The 18,738-nt window shown below is 53.3% G+C and overlaps 2 protein-coding genes across 4 annotated transcripts; both read left to right on the top strand.

Annotated features, from left to right (window-relative positions):
* The first annotated feature begins 62 nt into the window (after positions 1–62).
* PPIH (peptidylprolyl isomerase H) lies at positions 63–7,109 on the top strand. Of its 2 annotated transcripts, none has more exons than XM_052691634.1 (10): positions 63–189; positions 428–492; positions 1,750–1,773; positions 2,290–2,334; positions 2,531–2,573; positions 3,266–3,358; positions 4,024–4,111; positions 4,643–4,683; positions 5,342–5,430; positions 6,943–7,109. In XM_052691634.1, exons 1-9 carry the CDS (start codon positions 124–126, stop codon positions 5,408–5,410), a joined length of 534 nt encoding a protein of 177 aa, XP_052547594.1. In that variant the 5' UTR covers positions 63–123; the 3' UTR covers positions 5,411–5,430; positions 6,943–7,109. The 2 variants fall into 2 exon arrangements, with proteins under 2 accessions (XP_052547594.1, XP_052547595.1); XM_052691635.1 differs by having other exon boundaries at positions 1,750–1,921.
* A 3,414-nt stretch (positions 7,110–10,523) lies between these two features.
* YBX1 (Y-box binding protein 1) lies at positions 10,524–17,756 on the top strand. 2 transcript variants are annotated; one of them, XM_052691631.1, is made up of 8 exons: positions 10,524–10,844; positions 11,215–11,278; positions 14,584–14,617; positions 15,345–15,434; positions 15,619–15,921; positions 16,204–16,286; positions 16,379–16,656; positions 17,538–17,756. In XM_052691631.1, exons 1-7 carry the CDS (start codon positions 10,685–10,687, stop codon positions 16,623–16,625), a joined length of 981 nt encoding a protein of 326 aa, XP_052547591.1. In that variant the 5' UTR covers positions 10,524–10,684; the 3' UTR covers positions 16,626–16,656; positions 17,538–17,756. The 2 variants fall into 2 exon arrangements, with proteins under 2 accessions (XP_052547591.1, XP_052547592.1); XM_052691632.1 differs by having other exon boundaries at positions 10,525–10,844; positions 16,391–16,656.
* Positions 17,757–18,738: the final 982 nt, after the last annotated feature.

Raw genomic sequence — 18,738 nt, 5'->3', positions numbered from 1 at the left:
GCAGCGCCCTCACTTGACGTACGTTACGTGATGACGTCACACGCACAGCAGCTTCCGCCCGCTCGAGCGCGCGTAGCCCTACCTCCCTCCACTCCGCTTCCGCTTCCGGGTGAGGCGGCCGTCATGTCGGCGCTGGCGGCCAACCCCAACAACCCCGTGGTGTTCTTCGATGTCACCATCGGCGGGCAGGTGGGCGGCGGGAGCTGCGGGCCGCCGCGGTGCCCGCCCTTGGTCTCCCCTTCTCTGGGCCGAGCGAACCACGAGGCCGCAGCCGCTCTCCACGCGCTGCTCCCTCCGTGCCGTTCCCCGTCCCCTTGGGTGCCCCGGAGGTTGCGTGACTTCTCGCGGCGGGGTGGCGGCGGCTGGGAGCTGCGCTGGGGCGGGGGGGAGCGGGGCGGAGCGGGCTGAGCCGCCGCTGTCTCTGCAGGAGGTCGGCCGCATGAAGATCGAGCTGTTTGCTGATGTCGTGCCCAAAACCGCGGAGAACTTCAGGTAGGAGCAGCTGGCGGCACCGCGGGCTCGGCTGGGCGCCCTGCCTGGCAGCGGGCTGCGAGGGGCGTGCGGGAGTGCGGTGGTTTCAGTGATCACCGCACCCGCCTCAGTTCTGTGTCCCCACAGTGCTGCCCGTGCAGCATCCCGATCACCGGGAGAGTCCACGTGGGCTGAAGGAGAAAGACCATGACCCTTCTCTGCTCTCTCTGTGGAGCTTCCGATACGCTCAGTTATCATAGAATCATAGAATCACCAAGGTTGGAAAAGACCTAAAAGATCACCCAGTCCAACTGTTCACCTATTCCCAACAGATCCCACTAAACCACGTCCCTCAACACAACATCCAGCCTTTCCTTGAACACCCCCAGGCTCGATGACTCCACCACCTCCCTGGGCATCCATTCCAGTGCCTGACCACCCTTTCTGAAAAGTAATACTTCCTCATGTCCAGCCTGAATCTCCCCTGCCGTAGCTTGAAGCCATTCCCTCTGCTCCTATCACTGATGACACGAGAGAAGAGGCCGACCCCCAGCTCACTACAGCCTCCCTTCAGGAAGTTATAGAGAGCAGTGAGGTCCCCCCTGAGCCTCCTCTTCTCCAGGCTGAACATTCCCAGCTCCTTCAGCCTCTCCTCAGCAGCCCTGTGTTCCAGACCCCTCACCAGCTTTGTTGCCCTCCTTTGAACACGTTCCAGGGCCTCGATGTCTTTCTTGCAGTGTGGGGCCCAAAACTGGACACAGCACTCGAGGTGCGGCCTCACCAGTGCTGAATACAGGGGAACAATCACCTCTCTGCTCCTGCTTGCAACACTGTTTCTGATGCAAGCCAGGCTGCCATTGGCCTTCTTGGCCACCTGGGCACACTGTCGGCTCATGTTCAGAAAGTTCACAAAGGCAGCACTTTCATGTCATGGTAAAAACCTCCTTGCTGCCCCATTCTCCATCTCTGACAGCAGAATTCACCACCTGGACATTCCAGTTCCAGAGAAGAGAACATAGCCTGTCCTCTGTGAGACATGGTGCCCTGTTCCACACTTTGGGATTGGTTTTATTTAGCAGGTTTTAAATATCCAGACTTTCTCAAAACTCCATTTCCAAATGGAAGCATTGAGTGGTTATCAGTGATTCTTGTTTCACCCCCACTGGAATAAGCCAAGTCCTGCACAGCATTCAGTGCGCGTTGCTGAGTGCCACCTCTGCGTCCTCAAAATTCAGAAGTGGTTTATGCTTGGCTTTTCTGTGTTTTTTTCTTTTCCAGGCAGTTTTGTACAGGTGAATTCAGGTATGCGAGTTATTTTTTCCTTCTGCCCACATTCTCAGACACACTGGGCTGGGTGCTTGGAACGATGACCCACTTGGAAGTTTTCCTCACTGTATTGCTGTGCAATGGGAAAGTTTCAGAAATCTCTGATGAAAGCACGCCTGGTTCAGTGAGTCACGGAAGTCTTTTCCTTTGGGGCACAAATGCAGTCATACTCCTGTTGCTCTAAAAATGCCTTGCCTGAAAAAAACACCAAACACATTGTGGCCCAGATGTCTGTACTGCAAATTGGAGTGGGATTCTTTGAGATGGTGAAATGCGTGCTGCAAACAGCTGTGCCCATTCGAGGTTTCCCTTGGCCTCTGGTAGCATCAGTGCAAAATTAGGATCCAGGATGGGCTGAAGGAGGTGGGTCGGTAGGTGATACATTAAGCTCCTAATGCTGGGGGCGACCCTGTGGGAATGTGACCTCCTGGGAGGGTTCTGTGGTGGGATTTACTGTGAGTTGTAATGATTTTCCTTTTTATTTCCTTGTAGGAAAGACGGTGTCCCCATAGGTTATAAAGGAAGCACTTTCCACAGGTGGTACTTCTGCTTTTGTTTAGAGATTTAACAGCACCAGGTGGCTTTGAGACCTGCCTCAAGGGCGCAGCTTCTGCTGTCAGCCCTTTGGGTGCTGTCAAATACTGTCAGTGCTCACTGCTTGTAGACTGTAGCATTCACAGTCATTCACAAGGCATTTTTCTACTGGGAGCTAAGTATTGCTTTACTTTTTTAGGGTAATAAAGGATTTCATGATCCAAGGAGGTGACTTTGTAAACGTATGTAGTACTGCCTTGCTTTTGTCCTTTTCCCGTGCTGTACAGCATGCAGCTCGTCCTTCCCCCTGTTTTCTCTCTCTGACAGCATGACTCACTATAAAGCGAGGGGCTTTTCAAACTTGCAGAGGTTTTTCTTTCCACTCTGTTGTCCTTCCCGTTTCTCTCTTCCAAGAGATCATTTTGAATCAAGTCAGGCTTAATAAAGAAGGTGTGTGTTAAGTGGAAAGGCAATAAGGGGAGACAGGCTGCAGACAGAGTAAATGGGGCTGAGATTCATGATCCCTGAGGTCCCTTCCAACCCTGGCCATTTGTGATTCTGTGGTAAATTTCACTGTGCTGGATTCTGTTTGAATTGCTTGTGCAGCTTTCTCTGAAAGGTTCCTCGCTGCCATTGTGCTGAAGGATCTCAGTCCTTTGGCAGAGCACAGGAGTCTCTGCAGTGCAGCAGTTATGGGCCACGCTTCTGTGGTTGATAAATCAAGTCCTGAGGTCTGAGTGCTTGTGCTTGTGGTAAGGGCAAGGTGTGTTGACTTGGAGGAAAGGAATGAAACGTCTGAATGTGTTCACCACTGGTATTATAATGGCAGGGCAGCATCTCTTTTTTGGGCTGAGTTTAGCACGGTGATTTTGCTTATTTCAAGTTCATGCTGCAGAGCTGATGCTGTGGCTGACTAATTGCCTCTCTTGTGCAGGGCGATGGCACTGGAGTAGCCAGTATATATAGGGGGCCTTTTGCAGATGAAAACTTCAAGCTGAAACACTCTGCTCCTGGCCTGCTTTCTATGGTAAGGATAAAGTGAAGACTGGGAGCTTTTGGTATTTTCTCTCTGCCTTTTTCCTGAATGTATAAATTGTGTTTGCCAGACAGTAGGAATCTGTACAGTGGGATGGAAAGTGTGACAGACCTGTGTTGTAAGTTACCAGCTGGAAGATTGCTTATGGTTTGAGCAATGCAGGAGTCCTCATCCTCCAGCCTCCTTTCTTCTTACCTGTTGGAGCTCAGGAACGTGTTTTGTTTGCTCAGCTTTCAGAATGACTTGACAATTGCAGGTCTTGTACAGTGATGAGCGAAGGGTCTTTTTCTTCCCTTATACTGTTGTTGAACACTGACCTTAGTGAGGAGAAAACAAAGACTGTGGAGTTTCAGAGTCACAGCACTGTTACTGTGCTGTCTTTTAGAACATTTTTCCCCAGAGTGATGCTGCAGTCACTGAAGATGTTGTTGTGTGCTTGCACAGAGCAGCAGGACCTGATAGTGCACCATGTCCAAGCACAGGTGCTCTCCTGCAAATGTGTCTTGTTTCCTCTGGTTTATGAATCAGTAAGCTTAATAAGAGGCAGTGAGGCCATTTCTGAAGCAGCAGCTCTTTCCAATGTCAGATCTCTCTGCCTCCAGCTTTGGGAAGTCCTAATTTGTAATGCTTTGCATTTTGATGTTTTCACCCCGCAGGCAAACAGTGGCCCAAGCACTAACGGGTGTCAGTTTTTCATCACGTGCTCCAAGTGTGACTGGTTGGATGGAAAACACGTTGTGTTCGGTGAGTACGGCCTGGCATGCAGAGTCTTGGGCCATTCCTGTGGCACAGCTGCTAAAATATAAATGGCTGTGGTCTGCTTTTTCCTTCCCCATCCATTGTGCCAGCGGAGGTATTTGTGCTGCCAGGTATTGAGATGTGTCTTTAGAAACGTTTTTTTCTCAGCTTAACTTTAATCCAGATCAGATCCTTGATCGTTGTGTCACTGTTAGTGCAGAAATCCTTGTGCCAGTGCAGATGGGACAAAGGATGAGGGGATGGATGCCTTTCTACTCCACTGTCGGAGTGGGGCTGGCATCCAAATGGAGTTTCCAGCTGAGTTTGTAGGTATGAGATGTGCTTTCAGAGGATGACTGACTTTTCTGTGCTGCCTCTTGAGCTGTAAGATTCCAAGGCCAGGCCTGAAGCTCTTGTCCTGCTCACTGCTGTCAGTTTAGAGAGCCGTGCCCAGGGAGAGGAGCAGGAATTGGATGTGCTGGGGAAGGCAGCGAAGGTTAAAGCACAGCCCTGAGGTGGATGCATTTCTCATTTCAGGTAAAATCGTTGACGGGCTGCTGGTAATGAGAAAAATTGAAGTAAGTGGGATTTGCCTTTTTTCTGTGTGAAATCCGTGTTGGAAAGTCGTGGGAGGGCAGCAGTGGTTGTTCTGTTCTCTCCTGTGTAACGAATACCAGGGAATACACTAACAATAACTGGTGTCATCAGTCTTCACTGCAAGATAATAGGAAATCCGTTGTGAAATAGTCTGTCATTCAGATGGACTTTGGAAATGCTGTGCTCCCATGGCTGCTGCTTAGGCTTTGAGCAGGGATTTTATTCCCCCAGCTTGATTTGCAGCGCTTTGCATTTGTTCAGGAAGCTGAATTGAAAAGCTGTTCCATCAGACAGGAGTGTAAAGCAGATTGCTTCCGTGCCACTGCCCAGGATCATTCAGTGGGTGTCAAACCATCAGTTCTGCTGATGTGTGATTGGCAAATCTAATTAGAAAAGTTAAACCAATCTTTTGATGAGCTGCCAGGATACGTTCAGATAAATAGGAGCACTGACTGGGTGCCGTGGCAGGGTGGTGAGCAGGTTAAAAAAGGGCAGTTGCTGACATCGTGGCACAGCTGTGGGTTGGGAAATGTGCACGAGGGCCTCTGCCATCAGAGAATGCAAAAAGCAGAGCTGCCGACCATTAGGTGTCTCTGGGTTTGCTGTTTTGATGAGATGTAACCTTGTATCTGTCCCCAGAATGTGCCCACAGGACCGAATAACAAACCCAAGCTGCCAGTTGTGATCTCTCAGTGTGGGGAGATGTAAAGCAGTGGAGTAGGAACGGGGTAAGTCTCAGATTTCTGAGGCATCTGCTGTAGTTGAACAGTGGGTTTCTGTGCTCCTTATTTCTCTCTTGACTTGTTGTCACGTTCGCATGAGCTTGCAGAAAGTTGGCTCAGCTGAGTGATCCATCACAAAGTGCTGCTCGGATAGCATGATGTTCTCTATCAGCTCAACTCCCTGAAGCAGTTTCCCTTCAGTCTTCATGAAGACCAAAGGCAGCACTAAAGGGAAGTGATTTTGTGGCTGCAGTCTGAGGGAAGACGGGGTCAGCCCTGCCTTGGATGGGGTTAGGTTGCCTTGAAGCCTCAGCTTCAGAGAGCAGTGGATGAAAAGGGATCTGCAAGAGGAATTGAGCTGGGGTTGCTCAGGCAGGAGGGAGCGGACGGTCGTTCAACCTGCAGCTAAGTGCTCTCTGCTGTTGCTGCAGAAAGCAGAGCATCCATGTGTGGTGCAGACAGGGATCAAGAGCAGTGCTGCAGAAAGAGAGGACTTAAGTCTTCCTGCTCACTGCAGCCATAGGGCTGCCGCCACGGGAGGGCTGAGGAATTGCTGTGTGACAGAGCCTTACCTTAATTGAGAGGAACACCGCTGTCCTCATGCAAAGGGAAACGTTTCCAGCATTACCCCAGCTTCATTTTGCTTAAACCAAACAGGTGCAAGGCTGAACTTAGACTAACACAGAGTATTCTGTTGGCATTTTTCACTAGAAAAATACCACAAGCATTCGAGCAAATCTGACCAGATTTCAATGTGTCAGGCTGCAGCTTATCAAAAATCTGCTGTATGAGCCATTTGGTTGCTGACTTTTCAAATTTCAGCAGGCAGGCACTGACAAAAGCACTCCACACAGTTTTTAACCCTCCTTTATATGATTTCCAAAGATGTCTGGAATTACCTATGAAGACACATCCCTGCTGGCATGGTAAAGCCTTTCAGATTTGCAGTGCTTCAAATGCTTCTGTGTGATGAAGTGACAGTATGGAATGCAGTCACTCGGTGCTTCTGGCCTTTATAGACTTTTGGAGATGGGGGGCAGCTTTGTTAATAGGCTTTCTTGCAGATGGAAAGAGCCTTGCTGATGTGTTGGGTCCCCTTCAGGGCTGCCTTCAGGCCCAGACCTATTGATCGTGTTTCTTTGGAGCCTTTCTGTATAATCTCTGGTCAACATCCAGCTGCATATCTTCAGTTTGCATCTGCTTCCTTCCCAGCCAGGTCTTAGGAAACATCTTTCTGCACACTGCTGCCTTTCAGCTAGCTCTTGACAGGAACGGGGTTTATCTCTCCCTCCTTCAGACAGTTAAATGAGTTGTTTGTAAAGATCTTTAAGATCAGCCTGGAGAAACAGGCAGTGTTGGTTATGAATTCAGAGCCAGGCACAGGTGCTGGAGTGGAGACTTGTTTGCCATGAGCTGGTGCACGCAGCAGGCAGAACCAATTCAGCACCCAGTGCTGTGCTGCAGGATGCTGAAGGTGGCTGCTGAGCACCTGGGACAGTTTGTTCTCCTTTGTTTCAGTGCTCCCTTGTGGGTGGATTGGCCTTTGCCAGCTCCACGCAGCTCCAGCTCCAGCCAGTTCCCCTGCTGCTCCAGTCGTCCTCACAGACTCCTGAAATCATGAAATAATTGGCATATATAATTTTTTTTAAGTATGTTGAAATGTAAATAAAGGATTTTGTTACATATTTGCGTAGTGGATATCAGTAAACGTGCCTGGGAGTGGATTCTGTGGGCAAAAAGGCATACTGCCTTCACTGTGGTGTGTGCATTACCCCAGCTGATTCGGTACAGAATGTTTCCTGGGTGAGGTGGTGACAGGCATTGCTGCAGGGCATTTGCTAAGGGGAAAGCAGAAATGCAAGGAACACACCTGAGCTGTGCTGCAGCAGCTCTGGCTGTGAAGCTGCCGTGGCAGAGAAGTTCTGGGGGATGCCTTGAACCTTTCTACATGCAACCTTATTGAAGCTCAGGACAGGATAGAGGCATGATGGCCAGGATTTTCTGGGCTCTGGAGTGAGTTTTGCTGTTAGCCCTCACCTGGCATGTCCTGGGCCAAAAGGCACTGGGCTCTTTTATGCCACAGGTGTGAGAGGAATTGACACGGGTGTTAGAAGGGTGTTGATGGAAGGTCTTTTGGTTAGCAGGCAGAGAATGAGCATGCCATAGAATTCAGGGCTCCTGAGGTTGCAGAGAACAAAGGTGAGGCTGCAGGTCTGTGGGAAAACTGTCATTGTCAGACTGGGTTTGCAGCTCAAAGTCACCCTTTGTGGGCGCTGGGCTCCAAGGTGAGTTTTCTCTGCAGCAGATTAAATATCAGAGGTTGGACAGAGTCTGTTCTGTCACGTGCAGTTGCTTTGTCCCGTCCTGATCTGCCCTGTCGCTCCTCTCCTCGCGCAGCACAATGCTTTGTGATCTGTGCCTGAGGTGCAGGAGCAGGGCTGGCTCAGGGAGGTGTGGGCTGATGCTGACATGGCAGAGGACAGATCCTGGAGGCATGCTTTGGTGTCATCTCCTACGTAACGGCTGCTCAAAATCTTTAGGGCAGGCTGTGGGATTGCACAGCTGCCGAGGATGCTTGCAGTTTATTCTCTCCTGCTCAGCGTGTCTCACTTGTACCTGCAGCATGCCAGGTGATGAAGGAAACAAAGCAGATGATCCCATTCCCATCCTGGCTTTGCATAGCCACGATTTCTCCTAGGAGACAAGGGTTGAAAATTCCTCAACCAGAGGAGGAGAAAACTTGGGTAACAGCTGTGAGACAGAGGTGAGCAAAAAATGAGACGCTCAGCTGTTGCTCATGCTCAGGGAATGCATCTGGATGCCCTTTCCCTGTGGGGTTTAGGCATGAGCCTGACTCCAGGCGGCTCAGAGGAGCTCTGCCTCCAGCTGCAGTGCTGAGGTTCACAGTTCTGGCTGTGGGTACCCAAATTCACTCTGCTTTCTCACCAGGGAAACCAGCCTATTTCTGGGTCCAGGCTCAGCAGCGTTTTCTCAGCCTGATGTATTTCTATCACTGTGATCAGCCAGTTGTACTTCCTGCATAGCAGGGGTCACACAGCTTCCCCAAATTAATATCTAACAGTGGTAAATCCATTACAACCTCTTGAAAGTTGTGCCAGTGGTTAATTATATCCTGTTTATCTACCTTGGACACTGAATATACTGAGTTTCAGCTTCCCAGCCTGTGGATCTTGCTGTTCCTTACTTGCTGGCTAAAAGTTCTCTCAAACACCAATATTTTTGGATTTAATTTCCTGTGATGAAGTCACCCTTCAGTCATGTGTGAAGCAAATTCTGGAATCTGCTGCAGAGCAGATGATTGTTATCCTCTATCTGAGCTACAGCATCATTCTCCAACGGTGGGCACTGCAAACGGAGGCAGTTTGACTGCCTGTTACTCATCTGAACTTCACGTTCACCTCCAGCCCCTGCAGTGTTGCCCTTCCTCAAAAGCTGCCCTGAGCTCATAAGCCATCAGGAGACACATCTTTATAGGCTTCATCGCTGAGATTTGAAGATTCTTCCCCAGTTATTGATAAAACTGATAAGCAGCTCTGACTCCTTTGTTTTATGTGACCCCTCTAATCTATATACCATTGTATTTTCTGACATAGAATCACAGAATGCCTTGCGTTGGAAGGGACCTCAAGGATCATGAAGGCTCCAGAGGATGATCAGGGGGCTGCAGCACCTCCCCTATGAAGACAGGCTGACGGAGCTGGGCTTGTTCAGCTTGGAGAAAAGGCGGCTGTGGGGTGACCGCAGTGCAGCCTGCAGTACTTAAAGGGAGCCTGCAAACAGGAAGGGAATCAGCTCTTTGAAAGGGGAGATAACAGCAGGACGAGGGGAAACGGTTTTAAGTTGAGGGAGGGAAGATTTAGGTTGGATATCAGGGGAAGTTCTTTACTATGAGAGTGGTGAGGTGCTGGAACAGCTGCCCAGAGAGGCTGTGGATGCAGAGGGGTTGGAGATTCGTGATCCTTGAGGTCCCTTCCAACCCTGGCCATTCTGTGATTCTGTGAATCTCCAACCCTCCCACTGCATGCAGAGCAGTCAACTCCACGTTTAACACCAGACCAGGCTGCCCAGGGCCCCATCCAGCCTGGCCTTAAGCACCTCCGGACCTTGAACTTCTCCCTCACATCCAACCTCATCTGAAGGAGGGAAGATTTAAAACCATTTCCCCTCGTCCTGCTGTCATCTCCCCTTTCCAAGAGTTGACTCCCCTCCTGTTTGCAGGCTCCCTTTAGGTACTGAAGGCTGCCGTTCGATCACCCCGCAGCCTTTTCTCCAGGCTGAACAAGCCCAGCTCCCCCAGCCCGTCTTTGCAGCCCCTGCAGCTGAGCTCAGCACGGTTTGCTCGCCGTTTCCCGGCGGTTTCTCGTGGCTGAGGGCAGGGCTGTGAGTGTGCGGCCAACCGCGACTGGAGGGCAGGAGGAGAAATGGGAGACAGGATGGCTCAGTCACAACAAACCCAGCGCGGTGTCCCTGCGGGCGGAGGCACGGAGGTGTCGCTGGGAAAAGGCTAATTAAAAACCAGGCTTTGAAGAGCCCTCGGAGCCGCGGCCCGGCTCTTAAAGAGCTCAATTAGAGGCGTTTGCCTCGAGGAAATGTAATGAGAGCAGCTCCTCGGGAGCGGTGCCACCGCAGCTCAACTGTCCTCGGGGCGCCCGGGCACTGCGCTCTGGTGGCACCGCTCGGTTCGCCGCGGCTCGGCGCTGTGAGGGGCAACAGCCGGGCGCGTGCCGAACGGCTCCGACTCCAACGCCTGCCGCGCCGCGTGGCCGCGCACGCTGCCCCCGCCGGGCCCGCAGCGCCGGGAGCCTCGGCCCCCTCAGCGGTGGCGGCCAATCAGGGCTCGGGGGCGGGGCGCGGAGGTAGGCGGGAAGATAAAGAAGCCCAGCAACCGCCGGCCGAGCGGCCAATAGGAGCCCGGAGCCAAGGAAAGGCAGGTAGTGCGGCCAATGGACGTTCGGTAAACGGCCGCCGCCGGGAGGGGAAAAGCCTGCGGGATTGGCTCACCGTCTGACGGGCGGGGCTAGCGGCCAATAGCGTCGCGCGCGGGCGGGGCGCGCGGTGTGGCTAGCCGGTGCGGGCCGCCATTGTGGCCAGTTCGATCGGTATCGGGAGCGGAGAGCGGAGCTCAGCGAGCCCGGAGCAGGGAGCAGCCCCCCCACGGCCGGCCTCAGTCACCATCACACCGCGGGAGGCGGCGCAAACAGCCAGTCACCACCACCGTCCGCACCGAACAGCCGCCGCCATGAGCAGCGAGGCCGAGACCCAGCCGCCCGCCGCCCCCGTCCCCGCGGCGGCCCCCGCCGCCGCCCCCGCCGACTCCAAACCCAACGGCGGGAGCGGGAACGGGAGCGGCGGCCTGGCCTCGGCGGCGCCTCCCGCCGGCGGGGACAAGAAGGTCATCGGTGAGGGAGGAAGCGGGCCGCGGGGCGGGGGAGGGCCTCAACGGGCGGTGCGCGCGCCCCTTCCCCCCCTCCCCTCACATCCCCACCCCCGGGGCTGCGCGCGCCCTTCCTCACAGCGCGGCGCGCGCCCCCCTTCCCCCGCGGCGGCCGTTGGGCGCGCGCCCGCTCCCCCTTCCTCCCCCCGCCCCCCTTCCCCTCCGCGCGCGCGCCGCTCGCCGCCGGGCCCCGCGTGTCGTTGGTGGGGGCGGGGCGGCGCGGCTCAAGATGTCCGCCACGCGGGGCCTTTGTGTGCGCCGCCCCGCCACGTGCCGCGCCTGACGCCGCGCCCCGCGCTCTCTTCTATTTCTCCTTCGCCCCCCTCCTCTCCCAGCAACGAAGGTTTTGGGAACAGTGAAATGGTTCAACGTACGGAACGGTTACGGCTTCATCAACAGGTGAGCGGGGCGGCGCGGGGGTGGGGGGAGCTCGGGACTTCATCCCGCGGTGGCGTGGCCCGCGTTAAGGCCTTTCCTGCTGCTCGGGGCGTTGGCGTGGGCTGTCAGCGCGCTGCGGTGCTCGTTTAGACCTCACTGTGAAGTTGAGCGGGACAGGCGGCGGGGAATTGGGCGGAGGGGATGTTGAGGTTCGATGAGAGTCGTGCAGCTGGGGAGGAACAGCTGTAGGCATCGGTGCGGGTGAGAGGCTGAGCTGCTGAGAGGAGCTCTGCGATGAGGGACCTGGGTGTCCTGGTGGCCAGCAGGATGACCATACCAGCGGTGTGCTCTGGTGGTCAGGAAGGCCAGTGGGACCCCACAGAGCGTGGCCTGCAGAACGAGGGAGGTTCTCCTCCCCTCTGCTCTGCCCCGGGGAGGCCACATCCATAGCAGTGGGCCCAGTGCTAGGCTGCCCAGTTCAAGGCAGGCAGGGAACTGCTGGGGAGAGCCCAGCAGGGCTACAGAGAGATCGGGGCCTGTATGAAGAAAGCTGAGAGGAGATCTGATCACTGTTTCAAGGTATCTAAAGTGTGGGAGTCAAGTTGGTGGGGGCAGACTGTCTTTGGTGGCATGCAGCAGCAAAACAAGAGGCAGTGAACAGAAACTGGAACATAGGAAGTTCCGTACTAGCACAAGGAAGAACTTTACTGTCAGAGAGGCAGAGCACTGGAGCAGGCAGTGCAGAGAGGTGGTGGTGTTTCTTCTCTGCAGATGTTAAAGACCAACCTGGATACCCACCTGTGTGACCTGCTCTGGAGAACGTGTCTTAGCAGGGGGTTGGATTTGATCTCTAGAGATCCCTTCTGATCCATACAATTCTGTGATTATGTGATGTCCAGTGGCATTGATGTCGGTTAAAAATAGCGGTGATCCTCAGACAGCTGTAAGCATGTAAGGAAATGTGCAAGATGCAGATTTCTTGTCCATCACAAGACCACAGGATGTAAGGAGGCCTTGAGAAACATGCTGTTAGGATTCCTTCTCTGACAGCAGTTGATCTAGAGAGCAGTTCTTCCCTCAGTCAGTTTGGAGAGCCTGCGGGTGGTGGTTCTGCAGAGGCCATGTTTCCAGAAGGCGTTGTCATGCTGCACGCCCTGCAGGGCTGTTCCCTGCCAGGACCTTGGGATGGGGAAAGCCCTAGGGCAGCCCTGTTTCCTGCTGGAGGTCACTGCTGCTTCTGTCCTGTGTGACAGCACGTGGCTCTGCTGCCTTAGTTCCATCAGTGTGTTAACTTGGAGAAAGATGCACAAAATGGGAGCTGGGGGACTTGAAATCCACCATGGCAGGATTTGACAGGAAGCTGGGGAAATCTTCTCCAGGGGAGCAAGTATTGGTACTGATGATTCTGTGGAAGTTTGACCTAAATACCACCTTTTCATCTACCTGTTACACTGTGGCCTGGTCTTAAGCCTCTGAGCTCCTTGGCTGGCCGGTGAGCAGCTCTACAGCCTTGCCCAGTGTGCGTTCCCCACGTGGTGGCTGAGTGTCGGGTGTCAAACAGCTGGCAGAGCTGCTGCAGCATCCCGGCTCCGGGAGGTGCGTGCACAGCTACAGGTCGCTGCTTCACCTCTGGGGAAGGCTTTTCTGTTCCACTCGTAGCTGAAAGCTGCTGCATGAGTCAAGCACGGAAGCGGGAGCAGCTACTTAAGGCATCTGAATGGCTTCCCTGCTCGTATTATTTTGGCAGCTGTTTAATCCCTGAGGTTGCTGTTCCTAATGAGAAACGCAGCGTGAGCTCATGTGCTCCAGCTCAGCTCTCATCTCTTGATAACGCTTCTGCTCCCAAACGGCTCAGGCTCAGCGAAGCTGTGGAGCTTTGCCTGGGTCTGCCTGCAGCTCACGTTGGCTGTGGTTGTAGTCTGTTGGTGTGTGTTAGTATTAAGGACGTTTATTACTGTTTTCTGAAATACTAGGTTGAATTCTGTCGGTTGTTCCTTGCAGTTGTCAGTGTAATAAATGAACGTGCAGGCAGCTGAGTTGCTCTTGTTGCCATAATTGGAGCTGCACGCTGATATCTGGCTTTGTATTTACAGCTTTGCTGTGCTTCCTTAATCGCTGCTTGCTCTTCTGATTTTTTTAAAGAAGAGATTAAAGATATTGAGAGCATCGTCTGGCACCGAGAAGAGATGAGTGTCTCACAGGGCCTTCAAAATGGGCACCTCCTGTTCTGTTTCCTATTTTGTTTGCAAAGTACTGATCGTTATTCCCACATCATCCGTGTGGCAGCACATGTACTGCTCCTAGATGGGCTTAGTGCAGAAATCCTGTGGCAGACGCTGGGTTATAGAATGAACCAGGAGGGTTTTTAACAAATCACGTCTCCACCTTGGTCTGGTTCAGCAGAACAGAGTTGTTTACTGAGCCACAACTGCAGTGTGCTTTTCAGTGGGAACTGTGATGTAGAAAGGGCTCTAAATGAAGTGAGGAGCAGCTGATGTGCTTGCAGGAATGGGGCTCGGGAGCAGTGTAGGGCATCCGCACAGAGCTCGGGTGGTGAGCAGTTACCACTGCTGTGCTCTCACCAAGGGAAAGCACCGGACTGAAGGCAGGCTCTGGGCTTCCCTCAGGTCCTCAGTTCTTGGAACACCTGCGATCTCGTGTTGAGAACAGGAGCGTTAGGCTTTGTAAGAGCTGCTGGGTGCTGCCTGGTGGGCCGGGGCTGAGCTGCCTCCCGAGGATCGCCTTCTGTAGCCTGCTGGGCTAACTGCTTTCCATCAGCTCTGCAGTGTTTGCAGTTCCACAAGGAAACGGGGGTGTGGTGCTGTGTGACAGTTGAGTTGTTACAGAGTTGTTGCCGTGTGTTAAAGCTGTGTGAGGAGTCCAGGTACGAGCGCCGCAGCGCCGGCTGTGCCTGCCGTGTGCATCATAGGAAATGAAAGGCACTCAGCGGTGTTGGTCTGTGCAATGACTTGAAGTGAGGCTGTGGCGAGGCTCAGCCCTGCGATGTGAGCCTGAGGGTCGGCTGCAGGCAGGCTGTGATGGTGAGCGCGGCTCTGCAGCAGCATGAGGACAGCTGGGGCTGTGCTGAGTAACTGAGAGCAGGAAGCTCCCTGTGCCCCCCTGCCTGCCAGCCGCGCTGCTGCCCTGTGGAGTGCTCATGGATGCGGCCTGCAGGAAGTGGAGCTGGGGAAGCAGGCCGTGCATGCTGCTTTTCATAGCCTGTGATGTCACATCTTCCACTGTGCTGTCCCAGGTATCTGAATTTCAAACTGGGCCAGCGCGCTGCTGGTCTCACGTCTGAATTTCTGTTTCGTGCTGTCTTGCAGGAATGACACCAAGGAAGATGTGTTTGTCCATCAGGTAAGATGTGTTGGGAGCTGAAATGTGCTGTGCCTGCCCCTAGCCAAGTGGGGTGGAGGGCAAAGCGGGGCTGTCGCACTTCCCGCTGGGTTTGCACATCAGGCAGGCTGCTTTCCCACCTTGTGCTCAGCTGTGGCAGTGAGGTTTCCTGTGTCTCCCTTAAAATCACTGCTTACATGCTGAAACGTGTGGACGTGTTTTCTGATGGATTTTATTCCATTGAGGGAACAAATGGACCTGAATTCTGTTGCTGACATTAATTTGTGAAGTTGTGACACTTATTAAAAAGTGTTTGCTGAGTAGAATGTAGCTGAGAGCTGTGCTTACAGAGCATTCAGCGACTGTCAGAAATGCAATCCGCTGCTGAGCAGCGTAGGAAATAACCCCAAATAAGCTCTTGTAATGAGTGCATGCACCTAATAAGAACACACAGAGCGCTTAGTGAGAAACTTCTGATATTTTTGGGGGGCTGCTTTGTATCTCCAACTGGAAGCATGTGGGCAGACATTCCAGGACAGCTTTAAGGCTGCGCCAGGTAGGCCAGAGCTGTAGTGAAGCACACACATCTTCTGGCTTTGAGTTTCCACTGTGGCTTAATTGCTTGTCCACGAGGATGCCTCAACAAACCAACAGCTAGATTCCTTCCCCCAGAACACCAACACAAACTTCACTCAGTAGCGTTTTCCCGCTGTGCCTGTGAGTGTAACTTTGCCATATTTGTTGTCAGACTGCCATAAAGAAGAATAACCCCAGGAAGTACCTCCGCAGCGTAGGAGACGGAGAGACCGTGGAGTTTGATGTGGTTGAAGGAGAGAAGGTAAAGCTCTGGGTGTTCTGGGAGCGTGCAGGAGCAGCTCTGCGGGCTGTGCTGTGGTGCTGTGGTTTGAGCAGGCGCCCAATGGCATCCGGGGAGATGAATGGTTTACAGATGGGATGCAGGTGGGCACCGAGTGGCTCCGGTTTGCTGCTCGCTGCTTACCTGACCTCTCTGTGCTCCTCAGGGTGCGGAGGCAGCGAACGTGACAGGGCCTGGTGGCGTTCCAGTGCAAGGCAGCAAATACGCAGCAGACCGTAACCATTACAGACGATATCCGCGTCGCAGGGGTCCTCCACGCAACTACCAGCAAAACTACCAGAACAGTGAGAGTGGGGAGAAGAACGAAGGAGCAGAGAACATCCCGGAAGGCCAAGCCCAGCAGCGCCGTCCCTACCGCAGGCGGCGGTACCCACCTTACTACATGCGTAGGCCCTACGGGCGTCGACCGCAATATTCCAACCCTCCCGTGCAGGGAGAGATAGTGGAGGTAACGCACAAGATGTGGTTCCTTTGCAGGGCTGCGTTTTATCACCCTGCTCCAGATGCTGGAGATGTGCTCTGCAAGGCTGAGCAGTGAGATAAAACGCAGCTGTTGGATGCAGCTGTGGGACGGCCGCGCGCTGGGATGCGTGTTAAGTTTTGTTAGGAGTGATGGGGCGCAGAGGAGCTCTGCAGCGCCGCTGTCGTGCACTGAGGCCGCCGTCGCCTCGCAGCCCTCAGTGTGGTTTGTCTGCCTGGCTGAGAGCGCTTGTTGCCTCGTGTCTTCCAGGGTGCTGACAACCAAGGTGCAGGAGAGCAAGGCAGACCAGTCAGGCAGAACATGTATCGGGGTTACAGACCACGATTCCGCAGGTATGCTGCAGGCCGGCTCTCGCTGTCGCCTCGTGCTCTAGCAGCACGGCCGGAACGCCGCGGCGCTCAGATGCTGCATGGTTAAAGCCCAGCTTGACTTTCAGGGGTCCTCCTCGTCAAAGACAGCCTAGAGAGGATGGAAACGAAGAAGATAAAGAGAACCAAGGGGACGAGACCCAAGGTCAGCAGCCACCTCAACGTCGGTACCGTCGTAACTTCAACTACAGACGCAGACGCCCAGAGAACCCTAAACCACAAGATGGCAAAGAGACGAAGACAGCCGAACCACCAGCTGAGAACACGTCCGCTCCCGAGGCCGAGCAGGGCGGGGCTGAGTAAACGCCGGCTTAACATCTCTACCATCATCCGGGTGAGCGCCGGGCTGCTGGGCGCGAGGTGACGCAGGGATCTCTTTGTCTTGGGCGCTGCCTTCCAAGCTGTGCTTTGCAGGCTCGTGTCAGTGGTGCTGTGCCTGTTGCAGCTGAAGTGGCTGCGCTGCTTGCTGGTTCTGCAGTGCCAGCTGTGAGCTTTTGCTGTGCGAGTGCTGGGTAACTGGGAGGGCTCTGCTACCAGGCTTTAATTTTCCCTGGTGGAATGAATATTGCTAACCTTAAAGCCTCAATTGCTCTCTGCTATCAAAGTTCACCCACAAGAAGCATTTTGATGCTGGTATGGTGACCTGAAAAAGTTGTGCAGGTGTGCACAGACACTAGATATTACTCAGGCCTGCCAGCATTGTGGCTTTGGTTGCCCTGTGTGGCTTTTCCACCTCTACACATCTGTTTCTTGTAAATAGATGTTGAATTTGCAGCATTTTCGTAGGAGCTTCTCACCCTGGAAGGGCTGGAAATGGTGGTGGAGGGGCTGCAATGGGAGGTGTGTTCTGCAGGGACCTCAGTGCTGTGCTGAGGTGCTGCTGGGCTGCCTGCAGCGCACGGAGGTCCCTGCGGAAATCAGAGCTGTTTGCTCATTCTGCCTTCTGTAGTCATTGGCTCTTTGCTCTCAAAGCAGGCAGGCCTGTATGGAGCCGCGAGGTTCTGCTGAGGGGGTGAGGAGTGCTTTGTCCTGGGTTCCTCTGCGCTCACTTGTGATGGAAGCTGCCAGCTTCCATCCCTGCGCAGCAGGCTGCTGTGCTTGGAGATTTGTGTGTGTGAAAGCAGCATGAATGTAACTTGTAGGCGAGCCTCTAGCTGAACGCCTCGGTGCCATGATGTGTCTGATGGGCCTTTATTTCTCTTTCTTTCAGTTTAGTCATCAAAGAAAAGACTTAAGAAATGAAGAAGAAAAGAAAATGAAATTCCAGCAATAAGAAATGAACAAAAGAATTGGAACTGAAGACCTTAAGTGCTTGCTTTTTGCTGTTGACCAGATTACTAGAACTATCTGCATTATCTATGCAGCATGGGGTTTTTATTATTTTTACCTAAAGAAGTCTCCTTTTGGAAACAATAAACACGTTTTTTAAAAGTCTGTTTTTTCTCAATACACCTTTAAAGGTTTTTAAATTGTTTCATATCTGGTCAAGTTGAGATTTTTAAGAACCTCATTTTTAATTTGTATGAAAAGTACGCCTGATTTTTTCAAGTCAAACTGCAAGCATCTGTTAATAAAGGTCTTAAAGTTAATGACAGCGTGCTCTTGGTTCTTTCAAACCCACCTCTGTGAGAACAGCTGAGAAAAAACAGCAGGGAAAAACTGCTTTAATTGTTCAGCGTTAAGTATTTGAATATTGGAACTGCAGAGCCTGCGCTGCTGGGTTTGTGCCCTCGGCTCTGCTCGGGGGTAAAAGCTGCGGGGTGAGGAGGTGCTTGAGGTCATCAAACTGTTCCCAAAAGCTTTTGGGGACGGGAAAGGGGAAACGCTCCTCTCCTGGCGCGGTGCAGGGCGCTGCTGCTCCTGGCTCAGCCGAGGAAGCGGCGCTTCCACAGGCGAGCGGCTGCGGAGTCCGGGAGCAGCGCAGCGAGTGCCGCTGGGTCTGACGGCCTGAGCGCCGAGCTGTGCGCGACCTGCGGCTTCCCTTTCTACCCGCTAATGAGCGCTCTGCTTTTATCATGCTAATGCTTGTTCTTAATTGCTTTCCTGTGTGCTCGAGCACCAGCCATTAGCAGCCCGGTGCGGCTGGGTTGTGCCCTATCTCTGTGCCTTTCAGCGTTTCCAGCTGCCAGTGGAGCGGCGGGTTCCTCCTGTAGGAGCCGTTCTTTGAACGCGGAGCTGTTGCACAGCAGCTCGCGGTGACTGCAGGGCCGCGAGGCTTTCCCTCTCCCTTTCCCTTCCTTTGGGTTATAAGCTGAGCTTGAAATCAAGGCAGATCCACCTCAGCAATGGGGAGCGTGTTGGTTTGTGGTTTTCAGAGCGGTTTGTGAGTGAAGAGGGATAATGGTTAATTTGGAAAACGCTCCTTTACGTGTGGGCTTCAACACCCGGCTTTGAAGGAGCACCTGTTACTTTTCAG

Source organism: Tympanuchus pallidicinctus, unplaced genomic scaffold (assembly GCF_026119805.1).
Source record: "Tympanuchus pallidicinctus isolate F22 unplaced genomic scaffold, pur_lepc_1.0 scaffold29, whole genome shotgun sequence".
Taxonomy (NCBI): Eukaryota; Metazoa; Chordata; class Aves; order Galliformes; family Phasianidae; genus Tympanuchus; species Tympanuchus pallidicinctus.
Note: the sequence above shows the minus strand (reverse complement) of the source record. Positions and strands in the feature narration are given on the sequence as shown.

Excerpts from the sequence above, each read along its gene's own strand:
- YBX1 (XM_052691631.1), top strand. The coding sequence starts at position 10,685 with ATGAGCAGCGAGGCCGAGACCCAGCCGCCCGCCGCCCCCGTCCCCGCG. Across the intron at positions 10,845-11,214 it reads CGGGGACAAGAAGGTCATCG|CAACGAAGGTTTTGGGAACA; the intron begins GTGAGGGAGGAA and ends CTCCTCTCCCAG. Across the intron at positions 15,922-16,203 it reads TGCAGGGAGAGATAGTGGAG|GGTGCTGACAACCAAGGTGC; the intron begins GTAACGCACAAG and ends CGTGTCTTCCAG.
- PPIH (XM_052691634.1), top strand. The coding sequence starts at position 124 with ATGTCGGCGCTGGCGGCCAACCCCAACAACCCCGTGGTGTTCTTCGAT. Across the intron at positions 1,774-2,289 it reads TTTTGTACAGGTGAATTCAG|GAAAGACGGTGTCCCCATAG; the intron begins GTATGCGAGTTA and ends ATTTCCTTGTAG. Across the intron at positions 4,112-4,642 it reads TGGAAAACACGTTGTGTTCG|GTAAAATCGTTGACGGGCTG; the intron begins GTGAGTACGGCC and ends TTCTCATTTCAG.